Source organism: Emydura macquarii, unplaced genomic scaffold (genome assembly GCF_026122565.2).
Source record: "Emydura macquarii macquarii isolate MOO-44397 ecotype Brisbane River unplaced genomic scaffold, CSIRO-AGI_Emac_v2 contig_2292, whole genome shotgun sequence".
NCBI lineage: Eukaryota > Metazoa > Chordata > Testudines > Chelidae > Emydura > Emydura macquarii.
The window spans coordinates 2,338,846-2,363,228 of record NW_027132429.1 but is presented as its reverse complement, the minus strand read 5'-3'; the positions used below and the strand labels follow the sequence as shown (position 1 = coordinate 2,363,228).

Genomic DNA, 24,383 nt, shown 5'->3' with positions numbered 1-24,383 from the left:
GGCCTGGCCTGAAAAACGGGGCCCTTCTGCTCTCTGGATACCTGGTTGTCCCGAAGGCTGCCTGGCTGTGAAGAGCTAAGCTGGGAGCTCCCCACTTACAAGAGCCAAAGGGGTTTGGATGCACAGCAAGGGCTTCGATGCACCTCTTCCTCTCCCCTTTATCTAGCCCGGCACCCCGCCCGGGGAGCTGCGGTGACTGCCAAAGGAATGCTGCAGAGATCTGCCCCTGAAGCAGGGACGGGGCAGGGAGAAGGCAAAGTGCTCTCGGGAGGAATTCTGGCCGGGGAAGAGCAAAGAGAACTTGATGCCACCCACTGCCTCCTCCGTGACCCCAGCTGGAGGGTCGTCTGTGGCAAGTGCCCCCTGCGCTGCATTGTGGGAAAGGGAAGTTCGAGGAGGCTGAGCAGCGCTGGGAGAGGAAACCCTGCCTGATCCAAGTCAAGCCCAGTAAATCCCAGCTCCATCCCATCCATCAGGGCCAGGAGTCCCCCTGTTTCCGGCCGTCTCGCCAGACAGACACACGCTTGGGCAGCTCGGCTGGCCAGCCGCACTCATGCTCTACTCGCACTCTGTTACCAGCCGGCTCAAGGCGTTGCACAGTGTTACCCTAACCCACCCCTGCCGCGACCCTATAATTTATGTACAATCCCCCTGCCATCTCCCCCCGCTCTCCCCCCAAAGGTATTTGCACAGCAGATCTGGGTGTAATCAAGTCCAGGAATTTCCATTCAAGTATCCTGGGCTTTTTTTTCCCCCAAGATTTTTGGTTAACCCTTTCGGATGCGGCAAGGAGGCCGCGGATTTAACCCCAAACCCAACAGATCTAACGTCACTTTCAGTCCCATGACCCGGGGACTGGGTGACTTGAGCAGGAGGAATCTACCTTCTCTGAGTGCAGCCCTCAGCTGTTTTGCTGTTCCTCACCTAGCCAGCTCAGCCTGCAAGGATCCTAACGTCCACAGGAGAAGACCCTATACCGACTGCAAAAGAGAGACTGGATTGAATGCAGGGATCCAGACACCAACGCTAGAGACTCCGCTAGGAATCAGTCTCTTTCCAGCACCCTTAAACCCGCCCTGCATTTTGCCCAGCATGTAATGTTTCAAGGGCTACGAAGAGTTAACACCGCCCCTGCCAACCCCCCGGGGCCATCCCAAGGAGGATATAAATTAGACATGAGCCACCTTCCTTCCAGAAGCCAACCCGGCTTAATTGGGGAAGGATGGACTTATCCCAGCTTCTCTGCAGCGTCTCGCTCATCCTCCTGGTCAGACCCATTGTCTCCCAGCCAGTGGACGGCAAAGGGCCCATGGAGACGGAAGAGCAACAGCCAGGTACCAGCATCAGGGACCTGCTCTGGGCGCTCCTAGGTATGCGACACTTTCTGCTCTTATTCACAGGCTGGGCATTGCCAGGGCGGAGGGGGCAGGCTCCTGGTTCATGCAGTTGTTTCTCCCAACCTCAGCCATTTCTGGGCTAAGGGAAACCAGCATCAAGTCCTGGAGACCCATCACTGAGGCATCCGGGTACTGCCCAAGTTTTAGTGTATTTATCCCTACACCTGCCTGGGCGACAGGACGGCCTTACGATCCCTACCGTACACATGAGGAAACTGAGGCACAGAGTGGCTACGGTCACACAATGAATCGGTGGCGGAGGTGGGAATTGAACCTGGGTCTCCCTAGGCTAGTGCCCTAACCACTGTACCTCCCTTCCTCTGAGTACTGCCTCTATGCTCACCACAGGCAGAGTGGGTAGCAGAAGGATGAATTTTCCCCCTGGCAAGGAGAAGAGTTCGGTTCACTCTTGCTAAAACTGCCACCGCAGGGATTAGCTAGTGGCGCGGCTGCAGGTGGGGTTAGCCCCACTGTGTCATTTATATATAAATAAAATAATTGGATTAGACTGAGCAATTCTGATCTCTAACCCCAGCCATCTGAACGGCAGACCAAGAGAGCGGAGCATCAGAAAGACCTGCATAAGCTAGGGGATGTGCAGTATTGTCTGGTAGATATGAGGGAAATTACTGCCATAAATCTGCTTGATCCCTAGGAGACAGCACACTATAGGTGCTCAGATACCGCAAGAGATGAGTACGGAATAAAGGTCTGGGTAGATCTGTGGGTGGGTGGGGTTGTTAAACCCATCCCTCAGCTCACTATAAATAGCATCATTCTTAATTAACTGTACAAAGCCCATCAATCCTCATGCTTCAGGGCCTGAGGTGAGCAACAGCAATGGGGGTCAGGAAGACACTGCCCCTGCCCACAGCCCAATTATTACACCACCAGCCACTGTGGATTTAGTCTCTTACTCTGAAGCATCTGGCGTAGGTCACGAAGAGTCAAGAGGCCAAATGGGATGGACCATTGATCTGATCTGGGGCAGCAGGGATATGGGACGATAGGACTCACTGGTCTGAACAAACGAGGGGGGATGTGAGACCAGACGCCTATTGGCTTGAACCTACAGGGGAGGATATGGGACTCTCTGGCTTCTTGGTCTGATACAGCACAGTGGGGATATTGAGCCAGCTGCGTGGGTACAACAGATCCTGTCTTCCCCTTGTACCCAGGGATCCTAACAGTACAAAACCTCCGACAGCCACGACTTATCCAGCTCACCCACCCAAGATCACGGTGTGCAGGGTCTGATTAGCCTCCTGTAGAATCAACGGGTTCCCCAATGGGTCGCTTAAAACTACACGGGGCAAAAAACCCAGCATCGAGTCTCAGTATTAAAAGATCCCATTGACGGTGCTTCCGCCAGCTTCTCTAGAGGAAACCGTTCCACAACCAGCCACCCCAAAAGCCAGCCCAGATCTCCCTTGCTCCTGTTCTGTTCCACTACCCCGAGGATGGTCCTTGTCCCCGTTGGGCTGCTATTCGGCTAAGCTCTACGGGAGCCGTCACTCTAACTCCCTCCCTCCCTCCAGCTGCTGCTCTCTGATCTACCTGCAAAGCGTTTCCATCTCCCCAGCGTTGAGTTTGTCCAGAACTTCACCCTGTAGTTGAGGCGCACAATGGCAGACAGGGATTATCCCCTTTGCCCAGTGGTAGCTGATCACAATAGGGGCAGACTGAGCTACCCCCTTCCCTGGTCAAGGAGGTCTCTGATATGCTGGAGGGTGGAACTGCACATGGGATTCCTGGTCCGGTCCATGCACTCCACACCCCTCCCCGGCTTGGCGTGATCTCTCTCTCTCTATTTCAGAGACGCACTTGCCAAAGGGACCTTCCCTGCACGTCCAGGACGACTCTAGAAACCTGCTGCCCTACGCCTCCCCTGGGCCGGCCAAGAGCCGTCAGAAACGGAGGCCGCTGGCCGGCAGCAGTTTGTGGGAGCAGCCGGGGGAGCAGGAGTGCCAGCTGCGGAGCTTGCTGCTGCGTGTCAAGGACCTGGGGCTAGGCTACGACTCTGAGGAGACCATCCTGTTCAAGTACTGCAGCGGGAGCTGCCCCAAGGCCCGCACCAACCACGACCTGACGCTCTCCTTGCTGCTACAGAAGAGCGAGATCCCGGCCCTGGGCGAGGAGAAGATGGTCGGCGACCCCTGCTGCCGGCCAACGCACTACGAGGACGTGGCCTTCCTAGACAACAGCCACCAGTGGCACGAGGTGGAGAAGCTCTCGGCTTCTGCCTGCTCCTGCATAGGCTGACGTCAGCAGTGTGGGCGTAGCTCTAATTTTAAAGCAGGCACCGTTTCTTCCTCCCACACCCTCGAACCCGTAGCCCGAGAGAAGACCAAAGTCCACCCCACAGATCCTACAAGCACAGGGGCCTCCACTATTGCCCCCTGAAGGGCTCCCTCTAGGGGTGGGAGAAGGGAACTGCTACTAGCACTACCGGGGATGTCCATCAAAACAACAGTGGCGTTCCCTTCACACATCCAACGCCAGGCCAACCCCCTCCTTCCACTCAGCTGCCAATCCAGTCCTGTTTCTTTGCATTGCTGAGATGCTAGCTTCTTTGCTAAGGCCTGGAACTTCAAAGGTATTTAGGCTCCTAACTTCCACTGAAACCAATGGGAGTTAGGTGCCTAAGTACCTCTGAAGATCTAGGTCTAAGATCCCGCCCGGAGGAGGTGTGCATGCCTCACCTATGTGCAGACGCAGGGGAAGAGCTGGACAACACAAGAGATATTTATGGATTCCTAAGTTATTTATTTATTTGGTTTCTTCCACTGAGGGCAGGGAGGGCTAGGATCGCACTCCCGCTGCTGCCCTGCCTGAGCTTCTTAGAGTCTCTGTTTAATTTATTTGCTTCTTTCCGCTACTAGAGAGTCGGGGATTTGTTTGTTTGTTTGTGCGTGTGTTTCCAGGCATGTCTTGGGAACAGCTGAAGTGTACATGGTGGTTTCAAACTAATAAAAGCCGGGAAAATGATCAAAAGACGTGTGGCTGTTTTAAGAGAAAGCTGGGAAAGGAGGATTTCCTTTGAGCTAGCACAGGATGGTCCGTTAGGCATACCACGACGGGGCCCTGTTTATGGCTGGCTTTTAGGCGTTACTGTAACAAGAATTATTAATAATGCATTTTGAAAAATCTACATGTTAAAATAAAGTATTTGAATGAGGGAAGGGAAGCAATTTAAGTTCACCAATTAGAGCCAGCGGTTCCATTTAAAAACAAACAAACGCAGCACGTTTCTATCTGAATCATATTTACTGGCTATTGTTAAAGTCACCCCTTCCCCCGTAACAAAGATCACAGGGCAGATATTTCTATTGTATATTTTACTTGCTGGGTTTAACACGGACTATGCAATCAAGCCAGCTTCCCTTGCCCTGTGCGTCGTCAACATGGTGCATTAAATTGTTCGTTAATTGCACTGCTGGTGACACAGTAGGTACCTGGGTGGTTGTCGAGGAAGCACATATCCGCAGACTCCTCCACGGCTGTGTGTTGAAGGGAGATGTCCCCTGCCTGAGTCTTAGCTACAAACCTCCATGGGCAGGTCCCTGAGAGCAGGATGGGGAGAAAATGTCAACCAGATCAACTGAAACCATTCAGCTCTGCTCCAGCACTGAGAGGGGAGGAAGCCAGGGCTCCACCAGCGTCTCTAGCCTGGGTCTGGTTCTATGTTGGAACTGGCAGGTTCCTGCAGATGACGGAAATCCTCCTCTCTCGGGGGATCTTCTGGCCATCAAAAAAGGACTCCTCGTCTTTGAGGATCTCGTGGGTGAACTCATAGCGAGCCGTGCCTCTGTGAAGGGAGGGAAGACAGGAAGTCTAGCTCAGCCCAAGGGCCACTGGCCTCTCAGTAATTAGGGTGCTAACCTATAAATAGGGAGACCCGACTTCAATTCCCTGCTCTGCCACTGACTACCTGTGAGACCAGGGCAAGTCATCCAGTCTCTGTGTCTTAGTTTCCCCAGCTGTACATTGTGGATAATAGCCCAGCTCTGTCCCACAGAGGGTTGTGAGGATAAACACAGTAAAGACTGTGGTGCTCAGATACTATGGGGCTGGGCCAAAAAACGGCCTAAGATAGAACCTCTCAGGGTGAGCTCAGTGTCCTTAGCCTCTGTGCTGAGACTGAAATCAGGGTGCCCAGTCTCCCCACGCAGCTGCCACTAAAAGAGAGCGGCATTGCGGCCTAGTGGGTAGAGACAGAGTCAGGAGACCTGGGTTCTGTTTCTGGCTCAGCCACTGGCCTGTTGCGTGACCTTGGGTATGTCACGTCTCCACTCCGTGCCTCAGTTTCCCCATCTGTAAAACAGGGATAATTATACTGGCCTTCTTGGTAAAGCACACTGAGATGTGCTGCTGGTAAGCGCTTACAGCGCCTAGGGATTAACAACAATGCCGCCCCCCTTCCCGAAGCTAACTCATCTCACTCATCAGCAAAGAGCCTTCCTTTGGCACCTCCCACAAAATTCTACAAAAGCAGGAGCAGCTTGCCTCTGATAGCAGAGATAAGGTGCTGTCGTGTCCAGGGTTCTCTGCGCCCTCACCCGAGGGGCCGTTCTTACCTGAGGATGTATAGTGAACAGCGCGGCAGCAACAACTCCAGCCAGTCCTCTGGGTTCTGTTCGCTGACCAGCCGCATCACACTGGAGGACAGCAAGGACAGACCCGCAATCGTGCAGCCGCAAAACTAAAGCGGGGAAGAAAAGTAACAGTAAGTGGCAGGAATGCAGCCAAGCATTTCCATTGCACTGTCTGTCCTCGCCCTTTGGAACCATGCATGGAGGTCTCCCACCCGGCCATGGAATGCAAGCACCTCTGGGGTGGAGCGCAGCAGCTGTTTACCAGCGCAGAGAAACACCAGACAGTTTTAGGAGAGGGAGGGAAGAATCACATATCCAAAACGAAACTGCAGGGAAATTTAGCTACTGACCCAAGTTGGAATTAGGCCAGGATGCGAGGCGACACCCCACCCCCATTGAAAAAACACCACAGGATCATCACTGCCGACTAGTCCCGCCTTTCCTTCTATCCTTCAGCCAAGAGAGCAACACGGCCCCCCGGTATGGTGCTGGGGTCAGAATGGATTCAGGGGAGAATCCCCTGCTGAGCCACCCACCCCAATCCCGACAGAGTCCGGGGTCTGGAAGGTTTCCCATCCCCGCACTGACTCGACCGTACCCTGCTCAGGATGGGAGATGAAGCTCAAGGTGAAGGATGCGACAAAACGTCTCTGTTCTTTCTACCCCTCGTCCCGTCAACCCTCCAGCCACGGCACACGGGAGCCCGGCAGCTTCACCTTGACGCTGTCGACGTGAGGTTTGATGTAGCCGCTTTTATCCAGGTCGAGGACGTGGACCAGCGAGAGCTGAGGCACCCCTGGCGGGAAGGCCGCATCCCGGACCCGCTGCAGGATTTCCTGGCTCGCCTGGCTCCAGCGGGAGATCTCCATTTCCCGGAAGCCATGAATGGCCTGGATGAGAGAAGGGCAGGAGGAGGAAACACTCAGCTTGTCCTGGACCCAGGTACGCCCAGCCCCGCCCCCTCAGCCCCCTTCTTCCTCCAGCCCCGTCCCCTTTTTCCCCAGCCCTCCTGCCCCAGGCCCCCCCCCCGCGCCGCCCCCTTCTTCCTCCAGCCCCCCATCCCCAAGGCCCCCAGCCCCTCGTCCCCCCTCCTTCCTCCAGCCCCTCCCCTTCTTCCCCCAGCCCCACGCCCGCCCCTCAGCCCCGCCCCCTTCTTCCCCAGGGGCCCCATCCTCCAGGGCCCCCCGCTCACCCCGTCCCAGTGGTCGAACTGGTAGCGCCGGCGGCCCAGCAGCGGCTCCAGCTCGCGGCCCAGCGCCGCCTCCTCGGGCCCGCTGAGGAAGCCGGGCCGCACCCGCGCCTGGCCCCGCAGCCGCCGCGCCACGGCCGGGCCCGAGGCCCGCACCAGCGCCGGGGCCTCCCCGCACAGGGCCCGCCGGGGCCAGGCAGCCGCCGCCCGGCGCGTAGAGCCAGGCCAGGCCGGGGAGGCGGGGAGCAGCCGGGCCGCGGCGCGGTGCATTGTGGGCGGGCGCGCGCAGGGCGGGGGGCATGAAGCCCTGGTGCATTGTGGGAAGGAGGGGCATGGCGGCCGTCCCTGACCCCCCCCCCCCCAGTGCATTGTGGGAAGGAGGGGCATGGGCAGGGCATCCGTGACCCCACCCCCAGTGCATTGTGGGAAGGAGGGGCATGGCGACCGTCCCTGACCCCCCGATGCATTGTGGGGGATTAAGTGACTTGACAACCACCGCAGTGCATGATGGGATGCAGAGGCAGGGTGGGGGCAGTGGGACTGGGGGGGCTGGGGCAGGGTAGGGGGAGCAGGCCAGGCCTTCGGGAGGGGAAAGGGGCCGGCCCGGCTCAATGCCAGGCACCAGGGAAGAAAGGTGCCAGCTGTGACCCCCAGGAAGCAGGAGCCCTGCTCCATCCGGCAGCTACACCCCCCTGACAGCGCCCCCCGCCCAACAGCCCCTCCAAAATGGCCCCCATCGGCCTGGCAAGGCTGTCCCTGTGTGCGGATCTTGCCTCTGCTCTCATGCACGTCACAGCCGCTCCGTGGAGCTGCCCCCACCCCCTTTGCAAGCCAAAACCATTCTTCATTTAAACGTCTCTTTATTATAACAAAATACAAAAGCAGCTCAGAACTCCCCCCACGCCCAGGGAGACCAGTTTGGATAAGGCAGCAGCAGAGGGGAGGAAAAGCCCTTCTCCATTCTTCAAGGCCGGTTCTTTCCACTCACAATCCATGGGGTGGGTGGGAGCGTTTGGTACCCCTCAGCCGAGGCGGGTTGTCGGTGGAGAAAGGTACTGAGCAAGCAGAGTTTCCTGGTGTCTAGAGAACAGTCCAATATTTAAAAGCACGACAGCTAAAAAGTAAAAATATCAGAAACCTCCAGTAAGGCTAAAAAGCTCCCAGGCAATAGGAGGGATTCCTCTCGGAAGATGAGCTCATGATTTGGGAGTTATGGTGAGATCTCATCTAGCGAGTCACCATCCAGACAGACTGCAGTAGGGAGGTCTGAGCAGGGAGGTAGCATTCATCAGGGTGGATTAGATCTTCTGGGGGCAGGGGAGACACCCCACAAGTGTTACTACTGGTGGTCAAAGATTGTGCAGTGCAGGGAGTGGCTGACCCTGTTCTTCCTGCAATCGAATAACTGGGTGGGAACAGCGGTCAGGTCAAACCAAGTGTCTTTGCGCTCAAGCAGCACCCAAGTCAGGCTCTTCCATGTAAACGCAGCGAGGGGCTAGAAGGAGCTGTCTAAGAAATGGTCCAGAAGGTCACCACTAATAGGCCAGAAGTCTTCGCTCTCTGTCTGGCAAGATGCATCTTTGGGGCTTTCCTTCTCGTTGTTGCGGTGTGGGCTCGGCTGTGCAGAGGGTGTAGGTCTGTGGGGTGATCAGGAGAGATTTCAGAAGCATGTTCTGCTAGAACCCAGATTCCATTTTCTTTTTCTAACCCATGGGGATTCCCAGAAGGTCCCAAACAGCGTCAGCTGCTCTTTCATGCCTGAATCCTACAGGAGGGTGTATTTGCTAATCAACTCCCCTCTGCCCCGCATACCAGCTTCTCCCAGACACACCCCGATTCCCACCTCCACCACCCATCTCAAATCCTTGGTGGGGCCTTTCCCACTTCTTAGCACAGGTCCCAGCTCAGTTACATTGTGACCAACCTTTTGTACATATCCTTCCCTTTCCTCAACAATCAGCCCCTGTGCTGGGCCTGCTTTCCAGGCAACCCATGTACCACTCAAGACCCGCTAGGGTTGTTCTATGTCCCCAGCCCCTTAACTGCAGAAGCCCACGCTCTGAAGATGGGTGGATTGGTTGCAGTTGTATGCCAGCACGGGTATAACCCAGGGCTCAGCGGTGGCCGTCATGCAGCTGACCAAAGAGGTTGGGAATGACTAAAATATGCCTAGTCCACCTCGCCGAGAGCAGCGTTCCCAGGCCACACCGTACCCGTTATCCGGGATGAGCTTCAGCACCCTGAACAGCTCCACCGTGCTGGGGGTGCTGGGGGCGAGGTGCCTGCTTCTGACCAGCAGGGCTGGGGTATTGGCCCTCGGGTGGGGGGTGTAGGTGGGTTTGGTCCATGTCTTTGTCCTGAGGAGATTTTCCTGTTCTGCAGCTGAGGAGGAAGGGAAAGGGAGGGAGGTTAGGAGCAGCCATGGGGCTAGGACTCAGTCCCAGCTACTCCTGGAGAGGAGGAGAAGGGAAGGGTGCAGAAACACAGCACTCATACACAGGCCACGCTGGAGTAGGTACAGCCAATGATGGGTGCGTGAGGGCCTTCAGTCAAGAATGCCGGGAGGAATCCAGGCCCCTGGCACCAGCTCTGCTTCCAGTCAGATGCCCTACAGACTCGGGGCACCATGGGTGCCAGTGGCGAGCAGCAATGCAAGACAAGTGGTGAGCGCCCCCCTTGCCCAAGGTTGGTAAACACTGCTCAGATCCCACCCAACGGCCATCGAGAGCCTGCAGCGCCTCTCTCATCTCAGCGACTGGGGAACCAAACAGCGGTGGTGGGAACCCGTCTTACCCAAGGGCCTGAAAACTCAACGGCTGAGGACCCGCTCCTTTAAATCATTCCCATTAATCCGAGTCTAGTCTGCTTCCTCAGTGGCACCTGCCACCCACCCGCCGGTGGGATGACGGGTGTCCCAGGTTTAGTGCGGTGGAAAGAGATGCAGAGAGCAGGGCTGCCAGGACAGTGGGGGAATGAGAGGAGACCGAGAGAGCTCGGCTTGCTTATCCCAAGAGGGGATCTGATTGCTGTCTCTAGACATACCCAGCACGGGGTAGGGGGGTACAGCAGGGTGGGAGAAGAGCTACAGAAGCTCGGGAACGCTGCTGGCATGAGCCCAAAGGGGATAAACTGGCCAGGAATAGATTTAGGCTGGAAACAAGAAGCAGGTTTGTATCCATCAGAGAAGGGAGGGTCGGGGCAGCCTCCAATAGGAGCAGTGGGGGCCATGACCTCACTCGAGTGGGGACAGGGTTAGGAAGGGGATGAGCTGACACACAGCTGGCCTGTGGCAGCGGGGACTGGATGATGGCGGGAGGAATTAAGGCTCCTCAACACACACACAGCCGCCTCTATTCTTGCCAAGCCCTCTGCTTCTGGCTGCATCTACCCACCCCATCTCACTAGGGTAGGATCTGTCTGCCCAGGAGAAGTCTCCAGTCACTGCGGGAGGGACACGGGAACAGAACCTGCCAGTTCAGGTTGCTTTGGGTTCTCCGAGCGGAGCGGCATTCCCGGTTCCCCGCAGGGAAGAAGTCACTGCAGTGGCGTGGACAGAGAGAGACAATCTCCAGCAAGGTGGATGGAGGTCGGCACATCCCCGTTCCACGTGGAACCACCCGCCTCTGCTGTCGGGCTGGGATCTGGGAAGAGGACACAGTGGCTGCTGGCTTCCCCGAGCCGAGAGGAAGGTTGCTGGCCTCGGGCCTCGATGGGAAAGCCGGTTACCAGCCCGGCCCCCACTCACCTGGGGCGGCCAGTGGGGCCGATTGCCTCCGCCTGGGGTCTCTGAGTTCCAGGCCCACGGTGGCGCTCAGGAAATGCTGCTTGAGGAGCAGGGCTCGTTCCTCGTCAAACTGCTTCCTCTAGCGGGAGAAGGGAAGAGGAGAAATAAGGCTCCAGGACACCGGGCAAGAGAGGGCAGGCTTCCTCAGAGCCCCCCCGGCTGCGGCCGCTTCAGTGCCCAGAGCACACGGACGGCTCCTCTCAACACCCTCCCCACTGGTCATATTCGTGCGTCGAATCCCAGCTTCCACTGCCCCCGGCAACTTTCCGAATGGCTTCCCTGGGGGCTCCGGTGCGCCAGACTCCAAGCACTGCCCGCCACCCCGGCCTTGCCCCTGCATCCCGCTGCACCAGTGACCCTGGGACCTGCCGGTGGCTAAGAGGGTGTGGCCTTCAGAATGCCACTGAGAACCAAGGAGAAGGGACAGATCCAGCCCCCCCAAAAACGACCCACAGAGCCAGCAAATCCAGAAGCCAACCCAAGAGGGAGGCGGCTGTTTAGGGAGCGATTCCCACCCTTCAGGAGGAGCCGAAGGCAGAATGGGGCCCAGGTGTCTGGCCACGTAATGCAGAGGAAGGTCTCGCTAGCCGTCCCAATTGATGCACAAGACACGGCCCCTGTAGGGTTAAACGTGAGCCCGCGTGGCTTGGCACAGAAGAGGACGCAGAGGGCTAGCTGACAGCCCCGCCCCCCTTCCCACCTCATGCCCCAGCCGGATGGCAGCTTCGGTGAAGTTCCTGCGCTCCACCTCGAAGGCTCGCTGCTGCTGCTGGAACGCCTCCTGCTCCTCCTGCAGCTGCTGCTGCTCCTCCAGGAAGTAGGAGCCCTTCAGGCTGGCCGGCAGCTCATCGTCATTGTTGGCAGCTGCGATCAGCTGCTCCTGGGAGGAGGACGGGGAGAGAAGCCACAGGCCTGAGGAGGCAGCAATCCCCTGGAGGTGTGGGCAGCAGGGGATCGAACCCAGCACCTTTGGGTCACGCTGCCTGAGCGAACGGACCAGGCTGCAGTACCTGCTCCAACCAAAAGGAGACAGACCCACACTGCGTCGGAGCAACAACTCCACGCGGAGCTCGCACAAGTGGGGAAACCCAGCTGCAAAACCAGGGCGGATTTGACAACTGGGCTGGAACTGGGAGGGTTTTCCCGATGCTGCTTGCAAGCCGGGGCCTCAGCAGGGGAGCCTGCAGCCAGAGCCAGACTCCCCAGGCGGAGCAGCCTGCTTTGTCTCTCTCTGGTTTGGGGCTCGTGTGTTAACACAGGCCATGGGACTTCCCAGAATTCATCCCCCTTTCAACTGGAGCAGAGCTTTTCCAAAGGCGTCCCATTGCCAGTGGTGGAGAGTCACCCCCGGCCCTTGGTAAGTCGTTCCAATGGTTAATTCCCTTCACCATTAAACATTTACACCTTATTTCTAGTCTGAATCTCTCTAGCTTCATCTTCCAGCCATTGGCTCGTTAGACGCTAGATGGACGAGCCCTCTATTATCAAGGGCTGTTCTGTACGTCACTAGCAAGTCACCCTCCAGCCTGCTCCTTGCTTAGCACCTGGAGTCTCTCACTCTAAGGCAGGTTTTCTCTCTCATGGTGGGGGAATCTCCATCCTTGAAGGTTTTCAAGGCCCGGCTCGACACGGCCCTGGCTGGGATGGTTTAGTCGGGGTTGGTCCTGCTTTGAGCAGCGGGTTGGACTAAGGGACCTGGGACCCGCCAGGGGAGACCCCCCTGCACGGACACTCACCTGGAACCATTGCCGCTGCTGGGCCATCAGCTGCTGGCTCTCCTCGATCTCCGCCTTCAGCTTCAGGATCTCCTTGTCGTGGTCCGTCACGCTGATGACGTGGTCCCCGTCCTCCTCCTCGGACCCCTGGGAGCCGGGGGCCGCTGCTGGAAGGACGTAGCAAGGGCTTAGGAATCCCTGAGCTCCAGAAGGTGGGATGGGGGGGGCGGTTTCAGACGAGGGCATCGTTCCTGGCTGCATGGGGGTGGGGGAGATTCTCCTCTCCACTTGCGCTGGTAGCAGTCCCGCTGGTGGGTGGGGTGGGAAGGGAGCCCCAGGATTGAGCGAACATGGAGGGCGAGCCCCCTTCTCAGCCCAGTGGGGAGAGTGGGGCTGGGGGGGTCTTTGGTGGGCACCATGGAGACACCCTGGGCTGAATCCCCCTCCATGTAGGAAGTGGGGAGGGTCTCTACAGGGCAGGGTGCAGAGTAGTGGATGTGGGTGCCCCGGAGGAGATCGCTTGGGGGGGGCTGGCACCCCCGATGAGATTGCAGCCAGGAGGGCGTCGTACCCCGACTGCCGAGACTCTCCGCGTGGCTCTTGGGGCTGCGCCGCTGCGCCCGGACGCTGCCTGTCAGCTGCTCCCGCATCACGTTGGACAGGCGGCTCCCTTCCTGCACCGGCTCCGCGTCTCCTGCCTGCACACGGGGGAACCGAGGTGGGGGTGAGCAACCAGGGAGGCAGCCACCCCCACCAGCGCCCCCCCGGAGGGCAGAGCTCACCGTGGCCAGGCTGGCAGTGACGCCGTCCTCACCCAGGAGGCCCCCCACGTCCTGGCGCAGCTGGTCCAGCAGCTGCTTCAGCTCCACGTTCTCCAACATCAGCTCCTGCAGCTGCTTCTCCCGGGCCGCCAGCAAGGAGTGGAACATCTCCTCCTCCTTCCTGCCCGGGCGGGGAGCGATGTCACGGGCACCTGCCCACCGAGACCCCCCCCCGACCGTCCCCCCAGCACCCACCCACTGCCCCCACCAGCCAGGGGTTCCCCCCACTGCCCCCAGTAACCACCCACCCAGAGACTCCCCTACGGCTTCCAACCCACTCCCTGGGGCACCACATCCGCCCAGCCCAGCGCCCACATCACATCTTACTTGTCAAGTGACTTGCCAGTTTTCCAAGTTGCCCTTCGGCCATCAGCCCGGCCCAGGGTATTGAGAATCTCCATGGCTGTGGGGAGCACGGACGGGACTCTCAGAACGACAGGCCAGGCCCTAACGAGCTAACCCCCGCAACCCGCCACTCTAACCGCTAGACCCCGCTCCCTCCCCAGTGTTGGGGAATGGAACCCAGGCGTCCTGAGCCTCTAGAGCCCCCTTCTCTAGCCACAGGACAATGCCACCTCCCCTGAACTTTAGCTTTAGGCTGAAATCTTCCTCCTCCAGTAGAAAGGATCCCCAGAGCCCTCTGCAGGGACCACTCACCCACCACTGAAATGCAGCTGGCCCTGGGGCTCAGCTTGGCAGCTGTTTAACAGCCGCAGAGAACGCAGCAAGTGGAGAAGCCTGAATCTGATGGGAACTTCAGCGGGGCACGAGGAAGGCAGATCCACAAAGGAAGGTCTCCCCCACCCACCCTGGCTTTCCCCAGCACTACCCACTCACTCGCACGCCTTTCCCTCTTGTCCGTCAGGTGCTGTCTCATCTTCTCCTTCAGCCGGCTGATCTCCTGCTCTTTCCTCCTCATCTCGTGGCGGTGCTGCGCTCCGCGGCTGGCCAGGGTGGCCAGGAGCTTCGCCGCCTGCTGGGCACCCCAAGGCAGGGATAAAACCGGGGCAGCTCTGAGTGTGGGAGCCCTGGGGGCAGGGCTACGCTCCCCTCCCCCCATCACCTCTGCCCCGAGGAGCACAAGGTCCAGCCTAATGCTTGGCTTGGCTCGGCTTGACCGTCAGATGCGCCTCCATCATCTCCGGCGGCACGCGAAATCCGCTCGCTTCCAATAGCTCAGATCTCCACGTGCCGGGGATCTGAGTCGGGTTTCCTTCCTGCTCACGCATCGTCACCAGCCAGCACTTCAGCCATGCCTCCAGATGGAGGGTGCTGAGGGTACCTCTGGGCAGGCACGTAGTAGGGTGGCAGGGATGCGGGGTGGGTGGGCCGAGGGGGCTTCTGGGTGGGCGGGCAGTGGAAGGGGTGGCGGCCCAGCGGCGATGTCCCAGCACCTGCCCCAGCCCCATTGTCATCAATGGCTTTGCCCAGCTAGGACCGAGGCCTGATCAGCGTCACTCCAGCAGCACAACAGCTTGTTGCGTCAATAGCTGGTGGAACTCCCTGCCACAGGAAACCGTTACAGCGGGACTGCATGGTGATGTGGATACCAATAGGCAGGGCTGTAACAGTTAATGCACAGAGATCAACCCAAGCCAGTCTCTGTTGGGGTCAGGATTCATGTGGGGAGCAGATCATCCCACAACCGCTTCTGTGGTGTTTCTTCCCTCCCCCTTGAAGCATTTGGGGCTGGCCCTGGTCAGAAACGGGAGGCGGGTGAAATGGGCCCGGGTCCCATCCAGTCTGGCGGTTTCCATGGTCCCCTTCACCCGGGGTGTGGGACAGGAGGGGGTTTGGAGGTTGCCGTGGGATTCGACAGCCAGGTGGGCTGGCGGGCAGGTCCCCCGTCCCGCGCCCCTCACCTCCTCCTTCTCTCCTTTCAGCAAGCCCAGCAGCTCTTTGTTCTTGCTCTGCAGCTGCTGCTCCTTGCCCCGCACGGCCGCGATCTCCCTCTCGCAGGCCTCCACCTGCGCCTGGCGGGGGAAGAGAGAGACGGTGGAAGCGGGGCAGGCAGCTCCCGTGTGCACCAACTCGTGAGACCAGCGGAAGTCACCAAGCCCACCGGGGCCCTGTCCGATTCCCACGTCCCTTCATCCCCCAGAGGGGCAAGAGGCAGGGAAACCACCTCCGGTAACTGCACCGGGGCAGGCCGAAGAGGAGAGCAGGGCTGGCGTGATGATGTTTACCCGGTAAAGGTCTTTCCTACCGCTCTGCCTGCCTCCCGCAGGGCGCCCTGTTAGCCCAGCAGGCAGCATCTAGCCCACCTTGCAGGGCAGAATCAGTCCAGGCACAGCGCTCTCCAGGGCCCAGAGCATCAACGATTCTAACGGCGAGGCCTCTTCTCAGTCTCTTGGGAAACTATTCCCTAGCTCAGCTCGGACCTTTCCCCGCACATGTAACCCCTCAAGTTTCCCTGTTTGCTCAGCTCAAAGTCTTTGCCCCACCCCGACGCGCTGCTCTCCTGCCAACCGTCAGCCTGTGGAACTCACCGCCACAGGAAAGTAGCGCACCTGAATCCATTCTGACCTACAGCGATGTGAGCGAAAAGAGAGGCGGTCCAGTAACAAACCTCAGCACACGGCGATAACGAACATGGGGAGTCAGGAAGAAACTGGGTGGTTCCCACCGCCACCAACATACTGCACCGGCCTGGACTGTGGGTGGACAACGGCCCAGGGTAATTGGTCTCTACCGCTGCTGGAGAAACAGCACAAAACTAGGCGCGTCTCCTTGGTCTGATTCAACGCAGCGGGGCTCGGAGGGAGGCTGACACCGAGCCAGCTGGGCCCACAGGGCTCCCCCAACCTGGTGCAAACCACAGCCGCCCCACCCTCCCCTCCAGCTCTCGCCCCGGTGCCGACCTTGAGCCTGCTCTGCCGGTTCCTCAGGTAGTCCAGCTCGCCAGCTCGGCTCAGAGCCTCAGCCTCCATGGTGCCCAGCTTGGCCGAGGCCTCCCGGCAGAGCTGCAGCAGGGCGTAAGTGCCGTTCACCAGGGCCAGGAGGTCGAAGCCCCCCTCCACGCCCTCGTCTACATAGAGCGGGGCCAGCCCCAGGGTCGTCACCTCCTGCAGGGGCAGATGGGCCAGACCGGGGCGAGGCGGGGGTGTCACGTCAGGACAGGGCAGGGTTTGGATCCTGAGAAAATCCAACCCAATTCACTCCACCCCCTGCCCAGTTGTGACCCCGCCTCCCCAATTAGCCCCACCCCTGCCCAATTGTAGCCCCGCCCCATCAACCCCACCCCTCTCCCCCACCTCCTGTGCACTTAGCCCCAAGTGCTGGCCAGTTTGACTCCCCACCCCCACCTGTTGACCCAGCTCTCACACTGAGGGCCCCAGGGGTCTGTGCCAAGAAGGGTCAGATTTCAGGGCTGGGCCCCCCCGCAGCCTGGCTGTCCTCAGAGGTGCTATTTCAGGGGAATCCCCCTAGGCCAGAAAGGTGCCTTTTCTTTGTCCCAGGACATTCACAATGAGCGGGGGATCCCCCTGTGGAAGGAGCTCCGAGGGTTTACAGGGCCCACCCCCATCCAGGCAGGAACCAGCCCTCGGCAGTACAGACAGAGGCCCAGCCCATTGCCATGGGAATATTAATCCCTCCCTGCCCAGCGCCCAGGATGCCACCTGCCTCGTTGAGGTACGAGATGCAGCGATCAATGTTGGCACTCCAGCAGAAGACCCCGCTCGGCTCGCTGGGCCCCTCGGGCAATTCCAGGAGGCCATCAGGGTGGGCCTGGCTGGCCCCTGCCCCGGAAGAGACGCCCAGGTCGGCGAGGTACTTGGCCATTAAATCCCTGGTCTCTGCAGTCGGGGAGGGGGAAGGAGCGAGACTGGAAAATCTGGGCACCAGCACGGGAGACCGGGGCGAAGTAGCTATCCCAAGAGATTGGAGTCAGTCTGGGACGCAGCTGGGAATGGAACACAGGAGTCCTGGCTCCCAGCCCTGCGCTGTAACCACTGGTTACAACCCTAGACAGGCAGAGAAACCCCCAGGAACCCCACTCCTCTAACCACTGTGCCATGCTGCCACCCAGGGCTTGGCACTCAGATATGGAACCAGCTCCCTGCGCAGAGTCGGGGCAAGGAACCACCCAGGTCCCTCTGAAGGGTGGGGACCCTACATCTGCCGAGATGTTTGTCTGCCCTGAGCTCCCGGCTTCCCAGGGGGGTGCAGTGGGTAGAGCAGCGGGCTGGGAGCCAGGACTCCGGGTTTCTGTTCCTGGCTCTGTGAGGGGAGTGGGGTCTAACGAGGAAGAGGAGGGGTTAGAGACGCAGATTTGGGAATCAGGACACCTGAATTCTGTTCCCAGATCTGACACGGGCTTTGGCTCAAGTCCCATTCTCTCTTTGTGCCTCAGTCTCCCTTCCCCAGCAAAGAAGGGGCAAATACCAGCTTCCCTGCTTCACCGAGGGGAGGGGCACCTGAGGTCGTTAGCCCCAAAGCCAGATTGTGGCACTCACGGTTACCTGCTGATGGTTCTGCCTCCTGTGTGGGGGGGGCACCCCGAGTTCTCCAGGGCTCCCCACAGCAGACCAATGGGAACCTGAGAGGAAAGGGGGAGAAGCTCCCCATGTTGGTAGGAAAGATGGGGGCTCAGCCCCCCCCCCCAAAGGGGCCTCATCATCCCACCCCACGGGTGACGCCACCCACAGGGCTCCTGACCCAGCACTGCTCAGCCGCGGGGCTCAGACAGCATTCACATGGAGGGCGGGGGAGGGGGTGAAGGCTCCTAACACCGGACACTCCAGTGCAAACTGAGATACACCCCAAAGAAACATCCAGCACATGCAGCCCCCCAGCCCCCCAAACCTGCCACCTCCAGCCCAACCCCCTCGACCTGCCAACTCAGCCCCACCCATCCTCCCCATTAGCCAAACCCAGCAACCCCCCACCCAGCACCTCCCAGCAATCCCCCCACCCTCCCCTGCACCCCCAGCCCCACACACACACCCAGCCAGCCAGCCCCACAGCACACCCACACACACACACACACACACCCACCCAGCCCCACACACACACACCCCCAGCCAGCCAGCCAGCCCCACAACACACACACACACACACCCAGCTCAGCTGAACCAACCAGCAAACAGAAGGCACCTCCCTGCCCCAAGGGAACATTTCAAACAGCCCCCCCCCCCCCCGAGCCTCTCCCATTGGCCATTCCGCCCCGCCTTGTGGCTTTCTATTGGGTGAAAAGGCAGCAGGGCTAGCCAATGGCATTGGTTAAGCGGAGGCGAGGCGTGGCTAGGAAGAGGGGCATGCTGGGAATTGTAGTCCTTCGGGGCCGGAGTCATAGGCTCACAGGGAGGCTGGTTGGCATCTGCCACGTGTGTGTGGCTCGTGGGGGAGTTGCAGGGGCTATAGACATATGGGGGGAATACAGCGGTGTAGGGAGCGTGCAGGGCATAGCGGGGCACAGAGGAGCCGCTGTGGCTCTGAGGGGTATATAGGTGTGCGTGTATACAGCTGGAGAGCGGAGCAGATGGGCACCGGAAGGGGGGCGCAGATGGAGATTTAGGGAGTAGAAGGCTGGCCATTAGACTGTAGATGGGGAACTACAGGGATGGAGAGAGACACATTCCCCCCCCCCCTTCTCCTTTGCAAATCAGCAGCACAGGACGTTTCTCTTCACCCGTCCCAGGCCCATGGATCGTATGGACGGTCTCTGCGAGCTACGGGCAATGGAGCCGGCCCTCCCTGGGGCAGCTCCGCCCTCTCAGCCAGCACTGCCCACGCTGGGCACCCAGGCACCTTGTGCTGCAGGACGCAGGGCGGGGGGTTCAGGAAGCCACGCTGCGAGTCAGTGCTGGCCCTGGCATGCGGGAAGCGGGGCAGGGGCCCAACCTCAGGGCTGACCCCAGTGTGCCCTAGTAGGGTGCTAGGAGGCACTGTGCTTCCTCCAGGAGGTGAAACTGAGGCCCAGTCTCCTTGTGGCCCCCAAAGATCCCATTACATTCACACAGGAGCCCACACCCAAACCCCCATTGAAGCAACTTCCATCTGCCTTCCCTAGAATTCACTCCGCAGTCCGCCCACGATGGCATTGGCTTCCCTTCCTGGCCTAGACGGCCGTGCAGGAACAGACACACTTGCTCTCCTTTCATCCCTCCTCCCAGCCCAATGAACCATTGCTCCACATCACACGGTACCAGCGTTTTATCCGGTCTAGCTGTAAAAGGCTCAAGTCCCCCCTCTCTCCAGGGACAGAGCACTACCTCACCCTGTTACGAGAGCTATTGTGTAGCTTCCCTGCCCCACCCCAGAGGGGGCCGCATTTCAGCCCAGAGTGAGCCAGATCCTTGTGCGGCGTTGCTGTGCGCTGTTAAATAGCTGCCATGCTCTACCCAGAGGTGGCTGCTGTAAACCTGTTTGGCTCTTTTCACAAATGGGGCTACATAAAAAACATGCAAGCAACCAGATTCGCAGTGAGACGAAGGCCGCTTTATGTCACTCTGGCAGCACAGATGGGTCAGCAAAGGCCTGCTGAGAATCACCCTCGTGCAGGGATTGGCCCAGCTGCTGTGGGGAGATGGCCAAAGCACACGGACTGTGGGCTATCTTCTGCTCCTTGCAGGTCGGCGGGATGCAGAACTCAAGTCAGAGCAGCCCTGAGGCTGTGCCAAGAGACACAAGGGGACCGGGATATGGGGAGCATGGAGGGGGCTTAAAGACACTCCCCGTCTCGAGAAATATTTGTCCCACGCGTCTTCACCTGCTGACGTCACAGGGGAAAGGACCCAACGCAGAGTGCCAACAGTCGGAGAGTTTAATTTAATAACAATCGTTCAGCTAACGACTCTAAACGGGGGCGTGTTCTTACCACCCAAAGGTACCAAAATAAACCAGGTCCTGCCGGACACTCCCCAGCGCAGACCAATGCATCTCGCCAGCTGCTGGTGGCGCAGCGGAGGGGATACCCAGTGGGGGGGCCTGTGGTTTCCATCCATCAAGCAGGGGTGGTAATCCCGTGCTGCCCCCACCCCTCCGCTTCATGGGGTTGGTATCTCCCAGCTTCCACCCTCCTAGCGGGCACCATCCCCAGCCGGGCAAAGCACCAGGGGCGGCACCAGCCGCGTCTCTCCCTGTCCGAGCAAGGGGGGCTCTCAGGGCTCAGGTGAGGAAGAGGAGGAGGACGGGGAAGGCTCTTTCTGGACCAGCTCCGGCTCGTCCTCCCCATCGTGAGGGGGGTGGACCAGCACCTTGTCCAGGATCCCGAACTCCTGGGCTTCCATAGGGCTCATGTAGCGATCCCTCTCCATGACAGACTCTGCAGGACAAGAGCACGGGGGAGGTGAGGGGTGCCCCAGGCTGGCACATCACCCTCTAGAGACAGAGCAGGGATAAAAGCCTTAACACTGCAGCAGCCCGGGGCAATCCTCCTGGAGACCGGCACATCTGGAGCTGAAGAGCAGAGGGTCCTAGCCCCGCTGGTGCCCCTGCACTGCTTGAGACATTTCACCCCATCAGTCCAGCCAACAGCATCCCTTCAGCTCAGGCGGATTCCTTCCTGACCCCTGTGGTAGCCATCAGCGGATGCCCTGAAGCATGACAGCTGGTCGCCCCTCTTTCAGGATCTGAACTTTGACCTTTCTGTGTGGGGGCATGGATCTAGGCCCATGGAGAGAAATTTGGGGCCCCACCCCCTCCGATTTTTCCAGTAGTATACAGACATTTTGGGAAGCCCAGTACATTTGTCCCCACTTTCCTCTCCCCACCATCCCCCAGCAGAGCCGCCCTCTCCTCTGGAGACCCCACGCGATAGCTGGGAGATTTTGGGGAGCGGGCACCCCCAAATCAGAGGAGACTCACCGATCACATCCAGGGGCTGTTTGGTGTGCTTAGAGTACAGCCCATTGATCTGCTTCTTCAGCGTCAGGATCTCCTCGGCCTGGATGGCGATGTCAGTGGCTTGACCCTGTGGGGAACGCCCGTGAGGTGCAGCCTGGCTGCACGGAGCCCCCGGCAGGGGGTGCTGCCCCCCCACTCGCCCAACCGCAGCAGGGACAGAACAGAGACGTGCTGAGCTTGTTCCCTGGGTCGGAGGGAACGACCGTGGGTCTCTATCCACTCGGGAGCGGGGACCTTAGGGTAAAAGGGTGGCTCCTACCCCAGAGGGATCCCCGGGGACCAGGAGCCAGAGGGGAAATCTGCCCCCATGGGCCACTCGGTCCTCAGCCTCAGGGCTGCTCAGGCTCATCCTGACCTTGTCGCTGTGTCCCCCCCCAGCTCCCACTCCCGACAGCGGGCAGATCGGCGCCCGGACTCACCCGCGCCCCTCCCGAAGGCTGGTGGATCATGATGCGGGAGTTGGGCAGGGAGTGCCTCATGCCCTGGGAGCCGGCAGCCAGCAGCAGCGACCCCATGCTGGCTGCCTGCCCCACGCACCAGGTGCAGATGGGGTTCAGGATGTACTGCATGGTGTCGTAGATGGCCAGCCCCGAGGTCACGGCCCCACCTGGAGGGAGAAGCGGAGAATGACCGCAGGCAAGAGAGGATCTCTGACTCACCCAGCAGGAGGGTGATTGCAGGGGCCAAGGTCCGAGCGCTGGCTGTGGGGGGAGCTCCTGGCTCGCAGTCCGGGCTCCCACTCACCAGGGCTGTTGATGTACATGTGGATCGGCTTCTTGTTGCTCTCTGACTGCAGGAAGAGCAGCTGGGCTATGACCAGACTAGCCACCCCATCATCAATCTGCAGAGAGAAAGGGGGCAGCACAGAGCCGACCTGGGGAACTCCCTGCTGCAGGAGCCAGAGGAGGCAAACGCAGCCGCTGGGGTGGTTTGAGGGTGTTTTCCCAAGGAGGAATCACTTCACAGCCATTAACTCTCGTAAGCTCAGAGAAGGGAAGATCAGGCTGAGCCAGACTCCTCCTTCAGGGCGCACGGCTGCTGGCAGGGGTCAGGAAGGAATTCTGCTAGCCCGAAACCATACCACACCACTGCAGGAGGTGGAGTGGATACAGGGGTAGACGTTGGTCTGACAGTGTGGCAAGGGGGTTTGATGGCCCCAGTGTATGTGGGGGGATCTGGCCCAGCAGGACACTGTCACAGGCAGTGGGAAGCCCCCTGGCTGACCCCGCTCCCCCATTAGAGACAGGGGGATCCAACCCTCTTTATCTCCTCTTGGATGGGGGCTGCGTGTGCCCAGGAGGGCTCGGGGTGGCTGAGCCAGAAGCAGACACTTACCGGCCCCATGACGCACACGATTCTCTCCCGCAGCAGCCGGGAGTATATGTCGTAGGCTCTCTCGCCGCGGCCCTGCAACACACACAGGGCGCTCAGCCCAGCTGGAGGATTATTGCTGCCAGCACCAGGGGGGGGGCAGAGGGAGCCGGGAAGGGAGCAGGACTCATGATCATGCGTGAGAGGCCTGGTTTTGCAGCTCACAAGTGAAATGAGTTGGGGGGGGGGTCAGTTCTGCCCCTAGACAATCAGCCCCAAAGTCATCATCCGAACAGGCCCTGTCCAGGGAGATCCAGGGCTTGGCTGGCAGGGGGCCGTGGGTCAGGAGTGAGGGGCTCTGGCAGAGAAGGGGGGAAGAGGGGGAGCCAAGGGCTGGGCAAGCAGGGGGCTGTGGGGCATCGGCCCAGCTCACCGTCTGCTCCACCACGATGGGGATGAGCGGGATGTGGCTCACAGGCGTCCGGTGGAGGCTTCGGTGCGTCGTCAGTGCCTGGCAGCTGGGCCGGACAGCACGCTGGGGACAGAGACCCGGCCGGTCAGGGGAGAGAGAGAGACCCCCCCCAGGAACACATCACCTTCTAGCGCCCCTGCCCCCTCCACCCCAAAGCCAACCCCACAACTCGCTCAGTGCCCAGCCCCCATTCGCAGCATCTCCTGCCTTCTGCCAGCAGAGCCCATGGCAGGGACCCCTCCCTGCACAACAAGTGCCGGCCCCCGGCACCCCCACCCCGGGGAGGGATCCGAGCCCAGTGACGCTGATGGAATCCTCGCTTCCTGCTCTAACCACCAGCCCCCACTGCCCTCCCACAGCCGGGAGAAAACCCAGGAGTTCTAGCTCCCAGGCCCCCTACTCTAACCACTAGACCCCACTACCCTCCCCCAGCCGGGAGAGAACCCAGGAGTCCTAGCTCCCAGCCCCCTACTCTAACCACTAGACCCCACTGCCCTCCCCCAGCCGGGAGAGAACCCAGGAGTCCAGGCTCCCAGCCCCCTGCTCTAACCACTAGACACCCTCCCCTCACAGAGTTGGGGAGAGAACCCAGGAGTCCTGGCTCCCCGCGCTCTAATTACCAGACCCCCTCCCCCAGCTGGGAGAGAACCCAGGAGTCCTAGCTCCCAGGTCCCCTCTACTCTAACCACTAGACCCCACTCCCCTCCCCGGCCGCGAGAGAACCCAGGAGTCCTAGCTCCCAGCCCCGTGCTCTAGCCACCAGACCCCCACCCCTCACAGGGTTGGGGAGAGAACCCAGGAGTCCGGGCTCCCAGCCCCCACGTGCCCCCTCCATACCAGGCCCCCCCAGCCAGCACCCACATGTGCGCCCCCCCCCACTCACTGCTATTCTTAGCAACATCGTCTTGCTACAGCCTGAGCCCAGCCACCCGCCAGTGCCAGCCCCTCCCCCACCCCCGCCACCCGGAAGTGATGCTCTGACCCCTCCCCACCGCTCAGGCGGGGGAGCCTGTGGTTGTCATGTGATCAGGGTCCCTCAGGGTGGAACTACAGCTCCCAGCATGCCTGGCGGTGCAGGGACTGCTGGGGGTTGTAGTTCTTCTTGCTGATTGGGGAAGGGGTAGCGGTGTCTAATGGTTAGAGCGGGAGGAGGCGGGGCTGGGAGCCAGGTTCTCTCCCCCAGCCTGGGACTTGGGGAGTGGGGTCCAGTGGTTAGAGCAGGGGGCTGGGACCCAGGACTCCTGGGTTCTC

At 60.0% G+C, this 24,383-nt stretch overlaps 4 protein-coding genes across 4 annotated transcripts; 1 reads left to right on the top strand and 3 right to left on the bottom strand.

Annotated features, from left to right (window-relative positions):
- Positions 1–1,222: 1,222 nt before the first annotated feature.
- Positions 1,223–4,096, top strand: PSPN (persephin). The gene is made up of 2 exons (XM_067560536.1): positions 1,223–1,370; positions 3,214–4,096. The coding sequence occupies exons 1-2, from the start codon at positions 1,223–1,225 to the stop codon at positions 3,657–3,659; spliced, it is 594 nt and encodes a 197-aa protein (XP_067416637.1). The 3' UTR covers positions 3,660–4,096.
- Positions 4,097–4,720: 624 nt separating this feature from the next.
- Positions 4,721–7,485, bottom strand: ALKBH7 (alkB homolog 7). The gene is made up of 4 exons (XM_067560534.1): positions 7,185–7,485; positions 6,709–6,882; positions 5,975–6,099; positions 4,721–5,205 (listed from the first exon to the last, which is right to left on the bottom strand). The coding sequence occupies exons 1-4, from the start codon at positions 7,449–7,451 to the stop codon at positions 5,079–5,081; spliced, it is 693 nt and encodes a 230-aa protein (XP_067416635.1). The 5' UTR covers positions 7,452–7,485; the 3' UTR covers positions 4,721–5,078.
- Positions 7,486–7,675: 190 nt separating this feature from the next.
- On the bottom strand, positions 7,676–17,294 carry LOC137161350 (afadin- and alpha-actinin-binding protein A-like). Its single transcript, XM_067560533.1, has 12 exons — positions 17,126–17,294; positions 16,363–16,566; positions 15,364–15,474; positions 14,339–14,474; positions 13,829–13,904; positions 13,463–13,622; positions 13,252–13,378; positions 12,702–12,847; positions 11,666–11,845; positions 10,927–11,044; positions 9,395–9,563; positions 7,676–8,818 (listed from the first exon to the last, which is right to left on the bottom strand). The coding sequence occupies exons 1-12, from the start codon at positions 17,282–17,284 to the stop codon at positions 8,677–8,679; spliced, it is 1,728 nt and encodes a 575-aa protein (XP_067416634.1). The 5' UTR covers positions 17,285–17,294; the 3' UTR covers positions 7,676–8,676.
- A 2,955-nt stretch (positions 17,295–20,249) lies between these two features.
- CLPP (caseinolytic mitochondrial matrix peptidase proteolytic subunit) lies at positions 20,250–24,090 on the bottom strand. The gene is made up of 7 exons (XM_067560379.1): positions 24,016–24,090; positions 23,094–23,195; positions 22,685–22,756; positions 22,094–22,190; positions 21,769–21,956; positions 21,311–21,416; positions 20,250–20,768 (listed from the first exon to the last, which is right to left on the bottom strand). The coding sequence occupies exons 1-7, from the start codon at positions 24,031–24,033 to the stop codon at positions 20,605–20,607; spliced, it is 747 nt and encodes a 248-aa protein (XP_067416480.1). The 5' UTR covers positions 24,034–24,090; the 3' UTR covers positions 20,250–20,604.
- Between the last annotated feature and the right edge of the window lie 293 nt (positions 24,091–24,383).